We start from the raw sequence: 17,642 nt of genomic DNA on the forward strand, positions 1-17,642 counted from the left end.
GATGAGCCATGATAAAATGATAAAAGTTGAATTTCAATAAAATTAACAGATTGCCATTGTTGAAAGATTCAGAGAAGTTAACCTCATTGTTATTATAATGCAGAAATTTTACCCCATCTTCATGATTAATCGTGATTTGTAACCATTAAACCTGATTTTTCTGGTTTTTAATAAAAAAATTTATAACAAATCATTACCGACTTGGTTTTTTCACACATAATCATGCCTAGAATTTAATCTAAAACTTAATTTAGTAATCAAATTTCAGATGAAATACCTATTTATAGATTAACAATTTCTAACTAAAAACATAGCCTTGATTGTAAAACTCAGTTTAACCAATGATAATATTAATGAAAAAAATAACATCATCACTACCCTTGGAATGACAATTAAAGACCGTTAAAACTGAATATCTAATGAGGATACATCAAGATCAGTAGTAATCATGAGCAAGTAATAACCATTTCAATACTGTTCTTGATTGTTATTCATTGATTTTTCAAATTCATTCAAATCATTGGATATGCTGTATCAATCAAATTAATTTGTTGGTCAAAATGACTTTGTAACATTGTTAAATATAATTTCAACAGTAAAGTGTTTCTTGGATGTTCAATATTTGTTTGGTATTGTTGATAGTCCGTTTGGCTAATAAGTTGGTTCAGACAAGGATTGAGTGAATTTCCAGCAGGTAAGTTGATTTGTTCAGCTAGATAAATGATTAGCTCAAATAGTAAACCATTTACTTTAGGATTTTCCGATTATATGAATTATGTCGATTTCCCGATAAAGAAAATTATTGAATAAATGTTTTATCCAAAATTAAGCAATGAAAAATATTTAATACGATAAATGTTAATCACAAAGGATAGTTATGTATCGATATTGTCAAAAGCTTCAAATTTGGCAATGTCTATTTTTTCGTCAGCTTTAAAACCAGGATAAAGACCAGTTTTACCGTTAACACGATTTAATCCCTTTGACCAACCATTCCAATGGTTACCAGCGATGCCTGAGTGTATGAAATAAACAAAAAAAACAATATTAATAAAACATTTAAAAAACATATAATAATGGCTCATTACCAATTGTGTCTCCTATCTTCATGGGAATTTGACCTGGTTCAGGGTCATGATTTAAAATTGCAATTTGATTGTGAGCGTTTTGGCCACCAAAATAATAAATATCATCAAGTGAATTATATGCATCATACCAATCGATGCGTGACTATGAATTAGAAAAACAAAGATGAAAAATAAATCTTAAATTTGAATAATAATGTTTACAAAAATATACCTTTTCATTATTAATATTATTTTCCAATCCTCTTGTTTGCATCAATTCATAAGCTAATCGACAAACTTGAGAACTAAAAGTACAAACTAGATGATCACTTTCACTAAGTAACCAAATATCTAATATCACATTGCGAAGAGAATCAAGAGAATAACGAGACGTCAATCCAGCAGATTGGGCTAAAAGTAGTAAAATAAAAGAAAATATGATTAGTGAAACCGTTGAATAAAAATAGTCTTCAGTATTGTTAGAGATGCTACTTACCAATCTGTGAATCTCCGATGAAAGTAAATCCTTTCTCTTCAAAAGGTTTAATTTCCTCGCGCCATATATTTGTATCATCTGTAGCTAAATATATTAATCTTTCTATTTTATCGTTCTGGAAAATAAAAAAATGAAAATTTTAGCCTTTTCTCCTTTGATTACTTCATTGTTTAAATTATAAAATTATAAATTATGTGATAAAAATAAACAAACCTTTCCAGAACGTTGTTGATAAATCTCTAAATTTTGAAAATATTGTTCAGCATATTTCATGTATTCTGTTAAGGAGTGGTACGATGCTTCAGTACCAACTTTATCTGTTCGACGGACATGAATACCGATTATGGGACTTCTGAATTTAAACCTTTTTTTCGCATTTTCAAGAAACTTTTTCATCTCTTGAGAAGGTCTCATAATGAAACCAAGAATTTGACCCATAAACCAGACAATTGGTGAGCCATGCAAGGTGATGAGCTTCTCTGAAATCTGCTCTGGAATTGCTCGGGGTAGATAATCCATTCGCGGTCGAAGAGAATCAATGATTGGAAGATCAACGACCTAATAAATGAACAAACATAAAAAATAATTAGATAATAAATAATAATCAAAAGAGAAACGGAAATTTCAAGGAGGCCAACCACAATTTTGTATTTCCCCAGTTTCAATTTCAAAATATTCCGTTCAACTTCGGAAGTACAGCTTCGAAAGCAACAATTACTTTTGGAAAATATTTTGGTATTTTAAAGTCAAAAAAGGAAGTTTATGAAGCTCTAAAGGAACTACAATCAATTTTGAAATGATGAATAGATAATCAAATGAACATTAATCATGTTCTAAGACAAAAGTGACATTTGCGAGAAATGTATCTTGATTTTCACTCCAGTCTTTTATTTATCATAGTGATTCATTGAACTTGGATCTAATAAAAAAACCCTCATGATGATGCAATGTGATGAAGACTGTGTGGTCAAGTTTAAGTTTAAGCAAAATAGAGTTATTCTTCGACCAATGGAAGGAGAAAAGCTAACTCATTAATCAATATTTCCTAGTCCAATTTGATAACAAAGTAGACATGTATAACATTACTAATGATATGGCAATAAATGCAGAGTTAGACTTCTGTACACTGAAGAGAAATTTGAGTATTTGCATGTGCAGATGTATTTTTTAAGGTTTTTTTTCACAGAACTGAGATATAAAGATTAGTTTATGGTTTGGTATAGAAAGTTAATAAAATGAATCAATTGGTGCAAGTGATACAAGAATCATAATCTAACCTGAGCTGTAACACCTTCAGACCAAGGTTTGTGAGTTTTACCATCAGCTGTTGTACATGTTCTACTCAGCGGTTGAAATATCAAGTTCCATGACGGTTCTCTAGAGCCATGAGCATTAGGATTTGGGGCATAGCGCCAATTATTTGAATCTAGAATCATAGTTCTTTTTGTAGCAAGAGCAACAACCATACAATATGAGACATGATGCATTTGACATCCAAATCCACAGCCCTTGTTTAAACGACAAACTAACTTATTAGCAGTAGCGCAGTTTGGTGGGTTTTGTAGTTTATCAACCACACTAGTGAACAATTCGGTTAATTTTTTGAATTCATTTTTACGCCATTCGTAATCACGATCTGACAGAGATTCTGAAAAAAGAGAAAATGATAATTAAAATCTGATAGGTAAAAAAGCAGGCAAATATGATGTATCATAACAATACTTATAAATTTCTTCAACCAATATCTAGTATAAAAACTATTGAGCAAGGAACATGGCTTTCGAGCTTACCTAAATCATACATAAAACTGGCACGATGTTCATTGACAAACTTGAGAAGAGATACATTATGTTTGAAATGATCATTTAAGAAAAACCAAAGTTCATTGTAAGAATAGGAGACACGTCTCCTGGCTTGTTCATATTTGAGATTCGGTACGGATGCAAATAAATTTAAAGAGATTGAGGATGAAGATGAAGACGGTGAAGATGACAATGGTGCTAAGGCTGAAACTGGAGATGCTGGAATAGGTAGGTTAGCCTCACCAGGAAGGCCACCGTCTTTTAGGAGATCTGATGCTTTATTCAGCTGGAGACCCAATGGAATGTAATTTTGAAGAAGATTTCGAAGCTCTTCATTCTGTGCTCTCAAAGAATCTAATTCACTTGAAGCTCTGGAAAGACGAGCAAGGATAAGTTCACCATTTTCACTATTAATTAAACTATAATCGCCTTCAGTTCGTTTAAGGAGAGGTCCACCGATGAAAAAAATGAGAAGTAGCCAAACCAGAACAACACCAACTAAAACACGACCAGCATAAGCAAAATTAAGTGCCATCAGGAATAATGATAAGTGTCACTTTACCGGTATAATGGCATAATGTTTTACAGTTTGATCAATATTCAAAAAGAAATTGATTCTGAATATTATTCAACAGCAAGGATAATAAAATAGGAAGGGTATAACAGGCGATTTAGTTTACGTTATCCTGTCATAGCACATAAGATCAATACTTGTGTTTGTACATCATAGGTAGATCATCTTATCAATCTTGAAAGAAGCTATTGATAAAAATTTATTATTCGTTTAATTACTCAAAGATAACCAAAAGAATAATAAATACCACATTGATTATAAGGGTAAGAAAGACTCATAAAGAAAGGGAAACAGAAACATTAAGTAATCAAATCAAGACGAGTAACAGCTTCTTACAAAATAAGACACAAAATAAATGTATAATGATCACAGATAAAGTTGAGTGTCACAAAAATTCGATACTTTGGCCTCGTTAATAATAAATACAGAATAATAGGTAATTTTAAATGCACAAAGTCGACACTGAATTTAATTCAAGTTATCAGATGACTTGACTGATAATTTCAAGAAAATACAGTATACAATGTAATTTATACTGCATAAACATTGAACAGCAAACTTAGGGACCTCATAATGATTTAAAAAAATCAGCTGCATCTTCAAAAAACATTCATTCAAGCTCAAACTAATTGATTGATCCATCAAAGGTTTTTATGATTAAAATAATTAATCTAATAAAAGTAATTGCTGCTTAAAATATATAAATGTATTTCTGGCTCATTGTATACAATTTTTAATTATAAGATCATCCCCTTTCCTCCCAGGTGAGAGTTTCAAATTTCAAACATTGACGCACATAAAATTGTTTCATTTCTTTGATTGACTTATTTTTCTTTAATTACAACTCGTAACCTTAGATTGATTGACAATTTGCCTGAATCTTCGTTGACGCAATTAAAACATATGCTCAAAAGCTATTGTTTTAACTTCTTGCTGAGAAATTAGTATAAAAATGATTCTTTTTTTTATAAAACGGTATCAATAAAGTAATGGTTTTTCATTAAGCAACAACTCAGCAAAAAGCAACACTATTCTTGGTTACAAGCAACCCTTTCAAAGTCATTTGATGATTTATCTGGAAAATTTATATCATCATTATGCCTGAATTTGTACAACATGTTTGGATTGAAAATGAAAGCCATAAGTTAATAAATCGTCTTTAAAATGTAATAGGACGAATAGGCGTTATTTACATTCCATGAAGCAACAGTTTATTTTTCATTTTTTTAGGACTATTTGTCTTATCGATTTTCAGCGCGGTTCTGATCAAAAGCCTTTGATATAATCATGCACTTCTGGATGGAAACTATGAACAAAAGTTACAACATGAATCACAAGACTTCAAGTTCATTTACAACAACGCTTGCTTAATAAAATCAAGTTAATCTCTCTTACATTATTACAGCTAGTGAACATTTTGCGACTTTCAATCTTCAGTTGCATGATTGTATGAATACTTAGCAATTATCTAACGAAAGATTGAATCTAATTAATTGACTTTTGCTCGACTAAAATGTATTTTTTAGCTGCTTATCTTGTACTTGATTGAAAATTATAAGGTGTTGACTTTAAGTGTATCTTTTTTATTGTCACACAATTTTTGTTCACCGAGTCACTGTAACTTTGTTGTCTAAATAAGAAATGTTAAAATAGCCTCTTAAAAGCGAGTCTCATCTTCTGCTTCCTCTACTGTGAACGTTTGTTTCTGTTTTGTTTTCATTATTTCATAAATTGTTAATTTATCGTCTGATAATCAACATAAGGTAAGTCTTTATTTAGATAATGAGTATTTTATAATAATAATGGAAAGACCCAGAATAAACATGGAAAGAGGTTTAATTTTTTTTTATTATATCAGACGCAGGTAATATCCTGATAGACTTAAAGCTATCGGCTGAATTTTTTGCTTAACCCTTGTGACAACTCAATCTATAATGTTGTTGGTCGATTGAAGTGAATTTTAAAAGCAAATTATCCTCAGAATGTCATCATTAATTCAAACAAACGAGCTTTGTCAAATTTGCTCTGATGACTCAAGTGGAAAATATTTTGGCTTCCATTTATGTTCCCCATGTAAGGCATTTTTTCGTCGTAATGCTGATAAAGGACAGGTAAGGACTTAGAATTTATTTCACTTTTTTATTTACATTTTATAAATACACAAGATACTAATGTTTTGCCACTTTTAATCTTTCCTTTCATCTCTGCTTTATAACCCTTAGATGTTTAAATGTGCTTTTATAAATAATTGTGATATAAATAAGATTACTCGGCGCCATTGTCGAAAGTGTAGATTGGATAAATGTTTCAAAATTGGAATGAGAAAATTATGGAGCTCTATGGAAAATAGTGAGGTCGTAAAATCTGAGAATCTGGAAGAAGACGATGCCAATGAAATTTTACCGGAAAAACCTCTAGTGACTCCATCTCATGCTTCTTATGCTGCCTCTTCCAACGAAACCTTCGATTTCAAATTACCAAGTCTACCTGTTCGAAAAAATAATCGTATAAATTGTTATGGTCCAAACATTACTTTGGTTCTTTACAACCTTTTAGATACTGGTTCATTGCAAGATTTATTGGAAAGTGAAAATGACGAGCCAGTTGATGCATCATCGAACCATGAATTTACGAGTCAAAATTCATTTCTAGAACAATACTCTGCTGATAATAATGGAAAACGGACTTGCACTGAAGATTCGTGTGATTTTCACAAAGTCCGTCAAGAATATTTCACTTCAACGGGTTTCATTCAAGGCTGTGATAAACAAGTTGTCTTGGGAGCTTTGAGCCAACCATCATGTGAAAATGAATCATGGCAGTGGAAGATTCATCATCTTATTATTGGAGCAAATTATACACCAATTGACATTCGGTCTGAACTCGTTTCAAATTGTATGGCCCTCAGTTTTATCGAATCAGCAAAAATTGATGAACTTCAGCAGTTTGCACTATCAATATGTTCAATCTACAAATGTGAGCTTCCACTTACTCTTGATATTGCTGGGTTTCTCAAAGTTTGTGAATATTGTCTCAATCGTTTGGTTCCAGCTTTAAATACTGTTTCTTCATATTCATCGCTTCCAATTGAGGATAGAATGTATCTGATAAAAAGAAATTTTGTGTGTATCCTTGCAATGAAAACTATACCTCATGTTGATTTAAATATGGAAACATTTCAGGTAAATTCAAGTACTGTGTGGAAAATTAAGCTTAGTCCTTGTTTTATTATCGTAACATATTATCGCATATCAGACAGATTAAGTTCAATCTAGAACCTCTTCGGCATAATTTATGTCAGATATTACCCATTATTGTTTTCATTTTCAATGCAGTTTATATACTTTTTATCAATGCTCTTATGAAGGGTGATAAACCAGACTTGCTTATATTGGAAACTTGGAAACATATTATCAGTAAAAAGATTGATACAAGAATTGTCGCATTCTTTTATCGATGCAATTTAAAAATTAATGTAATTGAAAAAAGCTCAAAAGCAAGAAAAAATATAAGTATAAACCCAAATCTGGGTTTCGTTGGTAGAAAATATTACTGCTTAGGAAATGAAAAGCCTTGTATTATACCAATAGATTAGGTTAATATAATTTTTATCAATTTGTTTGTTTACTCGTAGTGATAATATTAGATTGATAATAATAGATTGAATTGATACTTAATTTGCCACGTCGTATTATCTGTATTAACAAAAAGACTAACAAAATGATTTTTTATTTCGATTTAGGTGCCTAAAACACCAGTTTCTTGGCCTTTAAGATCACTTCGACTACTCCAAGATTCAGCTTATGAAGCTTTAATCAATTTTATACATTTTTTGCCTCCAGACTTGAGGAGATGTAATAAGGCAAATATGTTGATGCTCGCTATTATACTTTTCAATGCTGAAACTGAAAACGTAACTTGTATCGACAATATAAGGTAAGTTGTAAAGTATTATTTTGCAAAACAAAATGGTCTTTAAATTATTTTTATTTTTCTTTCCAGGTTTCATCAATGCTATTATATCTATCTGTTTAAACGTTTTGTGGAATCCTTTTCTCCCGATGCTTGCGAAGCCAGGTCCGATTTTTATGATCTTATGATGAAACTCGGAGAATTTCAAGAAAATTTCAATGGCAGAGAGTTGATTCAAGAATTAGCCGATAACCACAGTGAATCTGTTGGTCCTCTAATGAGCGAAATCCTGGATTTGTACTAACCACACAAGTGGTGAAAGAATGAAACAAATTCAAACAAAATTGGTCAATTTAAAGATTCAGCGTGTGTAGATACAGTGTATGAGGTGGTTATGGACATAAATTGGAACGTGTACTTGAGCGACAATTGGTGCATCTGAGTGTATAGTTGGGCTAATAGAATGAGATTTAGTTCTGATAAAACTAATAGACATGAAAAAAGCAGAGTTAGAATCATTTGTAAAACAAAATGCAGGATATGTTGAAATTTCATCTATTATTAATATCTGAATATCAGAGAAAATTTCTAACATACTTGCTTTCCTGCTAATTGCTTTTTGTCCGATAATCAATAAGAGTTGATAATCTCAAAGTGATTAAATCCACTATTATAAGATACTTTGGTTAGGTGAACTGATGATAGTTTCTGTAAAAAATCCTTTCTTGTTTCTTTCAATTTTTTGGATGAGAAATAATCTAACCAGGGAAATCTATTGAAAGCTTCAATGTACTGAGCCTTCAATATCGTGATCGAAGATGGTCTCTTTTGTATTTCGATGAAGCCCAAAGTATTTTGTCATTTTTTTGTTTCCCCTTTTGATTTGCTAGCTGATTCCAATACTGTATCGTATTGCTTAGTAATACTGTTTCGATTTCATTTTGAAATTTTGATTCCTGTTTCATCTTTTTCGATCTACTTTTAATGTATTGAATGCTTTTGATAAGCTGATCAGACACAGAGAAGCCAAACCAGATTCCAAGTATGCTACCAACAAAAATTAGGTATTCGCTCCATTGAAGTTTTGGATAAGCTTTCAAATACATGGTTGGAGTACGTGGAGGCTCTAATAAGATGATTCCAAAAACATTTTTCGTTTTTCCAGGATAAATTTTACCCTCAACTCTGTAAGCAACTTTTTCACACTCATTTGCGTAAAATTTTTGGGTGCAATGTTTTAAAATTTCATCTGGTATTTCATCGTTATAATTTCCGTCTAAATCTGTTGTAGGTTTAAATCCCAAATTTGAAGGATACTTTCCCCATTCATAAACCATAGTTGGAACCAGAAAAGGATTTTTCTGTTTAAGCGATGAATTGAGTAAACATTCAAACATGGATTTCACTTTATCATAATATTGGCACTCGGTTTCATAAGGGTTCCTCAAGGATTTTGTTATGGTTTTGGTGTAACTAGCTGCTGCAACAGGAAACTCTCCAAGTTTGTGATCAATAATAAAGTAACTAGTAAAATCTGGTTCAGGCAAACTACTAGGATCAGCAAATCGTAAACCATAATAGGATCGTAAAGTGTTGTGTAAAGCACCAAAAATTTTCATACTCATCGTAGCCGTATCCATACTCATGTTAAACGGTTTGGAGTTTTGCAAACATGAAATACGAACATAGATGGCATATCCACTGAAATATCTTGAAAGCTGGCAGCTTTCCTTTAGAATGTCTTGACTGCTTTGACCCCAGATAATCGCTAAAATATTATCTCTTGGATCATCTGCTGACTTTTCCATATCTTCAATTGTAATGAAGGAGCACAAAGCAAAAGACGACATGATGGGACCATTCTTGAAATCGTTTTCACAACTTTCAATAATTTGTTTAAGAGTGAAATTTTCACTGTTACTCTGCACCATTGATTTACATATTGAAATCATATTCTCTGTTTTGAGATTGAAAATTTTAGTAAAATTAATAGCTGTGGCCAACGGTATCATTAAGTCAATGGCAGGTAATTCAATTACATTTGAATATTTGTAAGAAACATCACTTCGCACTTTAAATTGTAAAAATCTTCTGGTTATGTCATAAATTTGCAGGAAACAACCAATTGTGCAAATCAAGTTTACGAAGGAAAATTTTGCCAAAATAATTCGCATCTTTTTATTTTTAACTACAAACTTCATTTGAAAGTCCTTTGGTTTCACCTATTTTCTGGTAAAATTACGAGCTGATTGACTGGTAACACATTGAATATTCAAATTTCAAGCTCAGCGGTGTCAAAGTCATGTCACTTGGTTGAAAACTGGATAAAAACGATTTCAAATAATCACGAGAAAAGATTGACCGATTTCCTTTTAAAAAGCCAACTCAAGGAAACATTGTATAATAGACTCATTTCAATCAATTGAGATATTTTTTGCTAAGTTGCCTCGTTTTAATGTTATCAAGGGTTGATAACAATTTTAATTAAACTGTACTAATTAATGGACGAAAAAATAACAAATCAATTTTAATGTTTTCGATTACTTTCCAGTTGAAAGTTGGATTGTTTTTGTTATTTCCCTAGAAAATTATACTATTTTTCATTTTGAAAATTGGATGATCATATTATCATTAATAAAAGTTAATTACATATAAATGTGTCTAATCAATAATTTATTGGCTAACCAAAAATATTGATGAATTATTTTTATTAATATCCAATAGATGATATAAGTTACATAATTTTTGTCATTTAATAATTGGATTTCACATTAAGCAGAAAACTTAAAATTGAAACAAGTGATTCCTTCAAATTATGACAAATGACCAACAATTCAATTCAAAATAATACAACAGTTCTGATTATTAAAATATCTGCTTTTCAATAGATTTGATTATTTCTGCTCGTTACCTTCAAAAGACCTTGATTTTCAGTTGCAAGAGTAGAACGATCGAAAATCTGTTCAGATCAAAAGACATCCTCTTTCCAAAGACAATTGTTTTCATAAATTATCTAACGATCGATACATTCAGAAATATCAGGTTTTATTAATAAAATTGCTATGGTCAAAGGTTGATAATTCAGAAAGCTATCGTCGCATCATTATTTATTGGTATCAAAATACCACATTAGTGAGTTTATCAAATTCAAGTGAACCTATTTTTTTACAATTAGATGTGATCATCTCAGATCTCACCAATTTCACAAAAACTTTATGTGAATTGGTAATATTAATATTAGAAAGACAGAATTAACACAACTATCACGATTAAGAACAAATTGACACAAATGGGCAAAAACGAGTGAAAATCAATTTCTTTCAAATTTAGACTCTGTTAGTTTACGAGGAAATAAGAACTGAAGCAATTCGCGCGATTTAAAGATTTCTCTGATCCACAGTTTTCGAGTAAATCGAGTTCAGAGTTGCAACTTCGATCGCTTTTTATTCAGCTGTGGAAACAGATTTTTTCATGTAAATTACTTTACTAGTGTTACTTTTGATAGTAAACCAGGCAATGTATTCATTTTGAGAAATAGAATCTTTCTTTTTCTGTAAAACATATAAGTTCGATTTTTAGTTGAACAGATCGCTTTCAGTGACCGTAAGACTTAATGAGCTGAAACTTGTTATGCGTTCATGCGAAATGTTTGTACAAACCATGGACTGTGTGGTTTCTTCAAACCATCAATAGTTCTCTTGATTTTGGAAATTGATCTTTAAACTTTGAGGCTCGATATTTCGAGAATGGCATCACTTACAATAATCATTCTTACACCCATTCAATCCTTAACTAACTAATAATGCAATCCAATTCAATAACATTCTATAACCGAGATTTGGTCTTGTTTTTTGACTTGTAAAACCACGAGAAACAACTTATTTAACAAAACAAACTCATATAAACCCATATCTTGCTAAATAAAGCAATTTTCTGGTTAAGTTTGTAAATGAAATCCAAAGAGTGCTGTCAAAGGCTCGAACATTTAAGTTAAGGGTTGGTACTTAGTGGACTTTATTGGGACATTAAAACTGAGTCGATTGGTGCTATTAAATAATTCATCTGATAAATAGTTTTCGAGAAAATCGAAGTCAAAGTTGAAACTTCGGTCGCTTTTTGCTCAGCCATGGAAGCATATTTTTTCATGAAACTTAGTTTGAGTATGTAACTTTTGATAGCTAACCAGAAAATTGACTTATTTTGAAAAAAAAACATTTTATTTTGCCTTTAAAACCGATTAGTTCGATTTTTAGTTAAAGTCACCTCATTATATGATCGTAAAAGTTAGCGAGTTGAAACTTATTATCGGTCAGTAAAAATTGTTTGTTCATATCATGGATTGCATACTTTTTTCAATTTATCAATAGTTCTCTCGATTTTGGCCATTGGCCTTAAAACTTTGAACCTGAATATTTCGAGAATGGAGTAAGGTACAATCACCAATCTTCAATCAAACACCAGGTTTTAGCATGGACAATAATATTGAGAAACTTATAATCCTTCGAGATCCTTCAAAAAAAATCATAGCATAAGTAATTTTGAGCTTGATTTATAAAGCTAAATGATTATTCAGACACAAATCTTATGTGTATATTCATCATTAAATGAATTTCTCATTGCATAGCTCAGTTTTCTTAGGTATTCAGTTATAGGTAATGATAAAATCTAATGTTTGGTGAAAGATTGGTGATTGTACCTTACTCCATTCTCGAAATATTCAGGTTCAAAGTTTTAAGGCCAATCGGCAAAATCGAGAGAACTATTGATAAATTGAAAAAAGTATGCAATCCATGATATGAACAAACAATTTTTACTGACCGATAATAAGTTTCAACTCGCTAACTTTTACGATCATATAATGAGGTGACTTTAACTAAAAATCGAACTAATCGGTTTTAAAGGCAAAATAAAATGTTTTTTTTCAAAATAAGTCAATTTTCTGGTTAGCTATCAAAAGTTACATACTCAAACTAAGTTTCATGAAAAAATATGCTTCCATGGCTGAGCAAAAAGCGACCGAAGTTTCAACTTTGACTTCGATTTTCTCGAAAACTATTTATCAGATGAATTATTTAATAGCACCAATCGACTCAGTTTTAATGTCCCAATAAAGTCCACTAAGTACCAACCCTTAACTTAAATGTTCGAGCCTTTGACAGCACTCTTTGGATTTCATTTACAAACTTAACCAGAAAATTGCTTTATTTAGCAAGATATGGGTTTATATGAGTTTGTTTTGTTAAATAAGTTGTTTCTCGTGCATCTATAGCCCAATAATTATGACCCGAATGCAATAATGGAGAGTTATTAACTGCAATTGGCTTATTAATTAGGAAAGGATTAAATGGGTGAAAGAAAGATGATCGTAAGTGATGCCTTTCTCGAAATATTGAGCCTCAAAGTTTTAAGACAAATGTCCAAAATCGAGAGAACTATTGATAAATTGAAAAAAGTGTTCAATCCATGATATGAACAAACAATTCTTATGAACACATAATAAGTTTCAGCTCATTAAGTCTTACGGTCACCGAGAGCGATCTGTTCAACTAAAAATCGAACTTATATGTTTTACTGAAAACGAAAGATTCTATTTCTCAAAATGAATACATTGCCTGGTTTACTATCAAAAGTAACACTAGTAAAGTAATTTACATGAAAAAATCTGTTTCCACAGCTGAATAAAAAGCGATCGAAGTTGCAACTCTGAACTCGATTTACTCGAAAACTGTGGATCAGAGAAATCTTTAAATCCTGCGAATTGCTTCAGTTCTTATTTCCTCGTAAACTAACAGAGTCTAAATGTGAAAGAAATCAAATTTCGCCCATTTGTGTCAATTTGTTCTTAAATGTGATAGTTGTGTTAATTGTGTCTTTCTAACAGTAACAACTTTTCATAAGATCTTACAATAAGATGTTGTGGCTATTATTAATGACTTATTAAGATGCAAGTATGATACATTTGACGATTGAAATACCGTAATGCTATTTCCAAACTGTAAAGCTGTTTTCAATTCGTTGGTAAATAATTTATTTTATGTTTTTTTTGAAAATATATTTATTAAAACTTCTTTCCGATTGAGTTCTAATTCATTTTTGTACATTTACAGAACTTTTTCAACTATAAACTTATAATGTAATTTCCAAAAAAATGTGTATTTCTAAATGGATTACAAAATGGTTACTCGGATTTTTTAGTACTGAGGCTGGATGGGTTTAGACTTGGGAGTTATAAAGCAAAAGGATTATGATTATTGATGATATGATGAGTCGATTAATGAGCATTTGGGTTAATACCAAAAGTCATTGAACCAAAGTATCCTGTTTCTCGATTTTCCAATTGAATCTTGGTTTGTTCACCATGGGCAAATTTATAGATACCATCTTGTGGGTTGAGAACCAAAATGTTTTGATTTAATGAATAGGGTTCGATCAATTTAAGTTCAGCTGGTAAATCATCTTTGAAAAATATTTGACCAATGTAGTTGACTTCACCTGGTTCAGTAGTGTTTTTGGAGTAAACCTCAACATGGATGTGAAGGGATCGACCAGCATACCAACCAGGAATAATAGTCTTGAAATTAACTTCTCCAGCTTCATTTGTAACTTGATATCCTCTAAGGAACCGTTCATTGTTCACAGGAGTTGGTCGGCCAGGCATTTCCATATCTCCTGGTCCTCCAGGTCCTCCAGGTCCACCGGGTCCACCAGGTCTTCTACCTTCATAAGCTCCTTCAGGCCCCCAAAAAGGTGGTAAAGTTTTATTTTCTTGTCTCATTCTTTCTACAAACATCTCAGCAAGATCTGGTACTCCTGAGTAAACTCCTAAAGCATCGGCATGCCAGACATGGACAAACATGTTTGTTAATGGAGTACAATCATTGGAATTGACCAACCTGATAGCCAAGTCCAAGGAAACACCAACCTTATCCTCAGCTAAATTTGATCGCTCCAAATCGTCTGGTAAAAAGTAAGGACCTTCAACAGCGTAAGGGGCTAGAACACATGAATGTTGATTGGCTTCCCTCTTGTAACGAGCACAATTGATTACAGTTGAATCGTGTTCCAAATATTTACCAGGCCTTTCATGGTCACCAAAAGAAACAGCCAATAAGGTTAAGAAAACGGTGATTGAAATTGTTTTGGACATTGTTTCAGTGAAGTTTCAAAGACAAACTACTGATGTAAGCTATTAAAATTGATTTCCTTTTTATATGGAAAACGAGTCACGAAAAATATCAAGATTGATCTACTTTTTGAACGAGTTTTTTCAGGAATTCATTATCAATTCATTATCATTATCTATAGCTCAAAAAATGTTTCTTTGTGTTAAGATAAATGCATAAATCTTGCCAATTTGCTAACAATTAAAGAGGAGTTATGAAAAATCTAGATCGAAATTCGGGAACTTGTGATCAATTGTTTTATTGTTAATGAAACTCTCTATTAAAATTTTATGTACTCGACTCTTCACTCTGCAAACCCTGATAACTAATGAAATAAATAACAAAAAGTGATCAATGATAAGCATATAATATGATGGTCCAATTATGTTTGATACAGAAATTGTCTTTTTTGTTTTTGTATCATTTCATTCCATGTTAAGTAACATTAGACAATATTCAAGGTGTTATTATACCAGGTTAAATCAGTATTTCATTGTAATCAATTACATTTACGCAAATTCCGACGTTGAAATTAAAACAATGGCTCACTGTTATTGTTATTAAACTCAAAGTTATGTGTTTACTTGGTAACCAAAGCTCAGTGCGAAAGTATTGGGAAGATTCATTAGAATTTTAATTACGTCAATTGGCGGTTATAAGATTTTGAATGCAAATTGATAAAGCAGTTTAATACGTTTATTTTGATAGAAATTTTTAGATTGAGCTTTTTATTAATCGGTTGGAAAAATAGAGTCATAAAGTTTAGGTTTCTCGAAGTGAAAAGGAAAATAAGATACAATCTTGAAATCCGGTTTAATTAATCTGAAAAACATTCAATGCCTTTGTCAAATCAAATCTTGCAAGGTTGAAAATCGGTTATTTAATGTTTAATGAACAAAAAAGTGATCAAATAACACACCATAAGCAGCCACAATAACATTAAAAGTTTGACTTAATTACAAATGAAAAATGACGATCATAGGAGTATAGAGATCAGAAAGCTTAAAGATATTTATCAATAGAAAAAAGCGAATTGAAATCTTTGGTTACACAAAATTGGAGATCACGAAGAGTATCGAAGAGCATGATGATACACTGAATAGAGTGTATATTAAAGTAAGGCTTTTAGCTTGTTTCAACATTTACCCGCAGATGGACAAATTTTATTGTTGAGACATTCATCACAGATAGGATTATTAGCAGTACATTTCATTTGTCCAAACCGAGGAATGAGACGGTTGAATTCAAATATCATTTCTTTGGGCACCCATGATTCTAGCTCTATCCGAATTTTATCCGCGTCTTTGCTATTCTTTTTAACCCATCCTAGTCGATTAGCAAGTCTCTGGAGATGTACATCTACGCCTAGTCCGTCACATTTGCCATAGCAACTTTGGAGAAATAGGAAAGCCATTTTATTACCAACACCAGGTAGTGCGGTCAATTCCTTGAGGTTATCTGGTGTATCACCATTATACTTCTCTTTTAATATAGTAGCAGTTTTCTGAATATATGTTGCTTTTTTGCTACGAAAATTAACTGATTTGATCATATCAGAAAGCTCTGAATTACTTTTTTCGAGCACCCAATCAATTGAAAGTCCTTCTTTACACAGATTATTCCAAACTTTGAGAGTTTGCTCGTCTTTTGTTTGACTGGACAGCATCAAAGCAACCAATATACGAAATCGTTCCTCTGGTTTAGTTTGTTCCGGATCTCTTGCCTGATACCAAGGCATAGATTCCAGGGGAGCAACAACACCTTCCATCATGGCTTTCATATTTTCATAGGCCGCAGGCCAGTTTTTTGGTGTTGAACTGCTCTCTTTACTTTCGGTTAAATCTTCATCTTCAACAGAAACATGACTAACCTTAATTTTCTTTTCGCGTGGTTCATCACCTGATTTGGGCTCTTTTTTAGGAGAAGTCTTTTTCCTTGGCATTTTTCAATTGCTTTGACCAGAAAAACTGTGGACAGGAGTACAATGTGGACAATTATTTAGTCAAGCATTCTGATTCAAAAACTATAAACATTTGAAATATCAGTGATTAAAAGATAACATTAGAATATGGTTCTACTTACCAACAAATTCTGCAATAAATATTTAAAAATTATCAAAAAAAACAATGAATAACGAAACGGGTGAATAATCTGGTTCAAAATAGCAGAAGATGTTTGTGTGAAGTTGAAAAACCATAATGGCTTAGCCGTTTCCATGGGTAAGGGACTTTCAGTTAATTAACATTCAACTTTCATTTTAATTTCTTAACAGAAGTATTTGATGATTACCCTATCAACGATTGATTAAATTGATAAAGAATTAATAAAATTCGTGAATTGAATACGAGAGATACAAAAAAAACGATTTCAATAAGATCCGAACGATTTTCTTACACTTGTACAGTTCACCTTTATTCTGGGGTATCATCCTTCAGCCTTGCCAAAAAGAAGTTCAACAAGAAATTGTCTGTCCCATGTGAAATTTTCTATTTATAATTGTCAAGAAGTATGAAATACTTGATCAATTAAGTGAAATTTTAAAATTGTGCAAGAAATTACATTTGTTTTTACCGCTCATATTTCTTTACGCCATCTACTTAGTTGTGCTGTGACAATAACTTTATTTAC

The 17,642-nt window shown here is 31.6% G+C and overlaps 3 protein-coding genes and 1 pseudogene across 6 annotated transcripts; 1 reads left to right on the forward strand and 3 right to left on the reverse strand.

The window, feature by feature from the left end:
- Positions 1-875: 875 nt before the first annotated feature.
- Positions 876-3,900, reverse strand: FucT6 (alpha-(1,6)-fucosyltransferase 8). The gene is made up of 7 exons (NM_001323147.1): positions 3,354-3,900; positions 2,841-3,211; positions 1,777-2,121; positions 1,564-1,678; positions 1,300-1,478; positions 1,089-1,230; positions 876-1,015 (listed from the first exon to the last, which is right to left on the reverse strand). The coding sequence occupies exons 1-7, from the start codon at positions 3,898-3,900 to the stop codon at positions 876-878; spliced, it is 1,839 nt and encodes a 612-aa protein (NP_001310076.1).
- An 842-nt stretch (positions 3,901-4,742) lies between these two features.
- LOC107367095 (uncharacterized) lies at positions 4,743-10,507 on the forward strand. Its single transcript, XM_015934769.3, has 6 exons — positions 4,743-5,702; positions 5,798-6,050; positions 6,162-7,121; positions 7,682-7,875; positions 7,942-9,038; positions 9,143-10,507. The coding sequence occupies exons 2-5, from the start codon at positions 5,922-5,924 to the stop codon at positions 8,153-8,155; spliced, it is 1,497 nt and encodes a 498-aa protein (XP_015790255.2). The 5' UTR covers positions 4,743-5,702; positions 5,798-5,921; the 3' UTR covers positions 8,156-9,038; positions 9,143-10,507.
- A 3,454-nt stretch (positions 10,508-13,961) lies between these two features.
- LOC107366887 (uncharacterized) lies at positions 13,962-15,174 on the reverse strand. The gene has a single exon (XM_015934531.2). It carries the CDS (start codon positions 14,996-14,998, stop codon positions 14,123-14,125), a length of 876 nt encoding a protein of 291 aa, XP_015790017.2. The 5' UTR covers positions 14,999-15,174; the 3' UTR covers positions 13,962-14,122.
- Positions 15,175-15,871: 697 nt separating this feature from the next.
- LOC107367041 (endonuclease III-like protein 1 pseudogene) lies at positions 15,872-17,181 on the reverse strand (annotated as a pseudogene). Of its 3 annotated transcripts, none has more exons than XR_001569798.3 (2): positions 17,097-17,181; positions 15,872-16,981 (listed from the first exon to the last, which is right to left on the reverse strand). The product of XR_001569798.3 is annotated as an endonuclease III-like protein 1 pseudogene, transcript variant X1 (transcript). The 3 variants fall into 3 exon arrangements; XR_016199599.1 differs by having other exon boundaries at positions 15,872-17,025; XR_001569799.3 differs by having other exon boundaries at positions 15,872-17,037.
- Between the last annotated feature and the right edge of the window lie 461 nt (positions 17,182-17,642).

The sequence above is a fragment of the Tetranychus urticae genome, chromosome 3 (genome assembly GCF_039701765.1).
Source record: "Tetranychus urticae isolate SD_2017Ah chromosome 3, NJAU_TeUrti_SD_1.0, whole genome shotgun sequence".
In the NCBI taxonomy this organism is placed as follows: Eukaryota; Metazoa; Arthropoda; class Arachnida; order Trombidiformes; family Tetranychidae; genus Tetranychus; species Tetranychus urticae.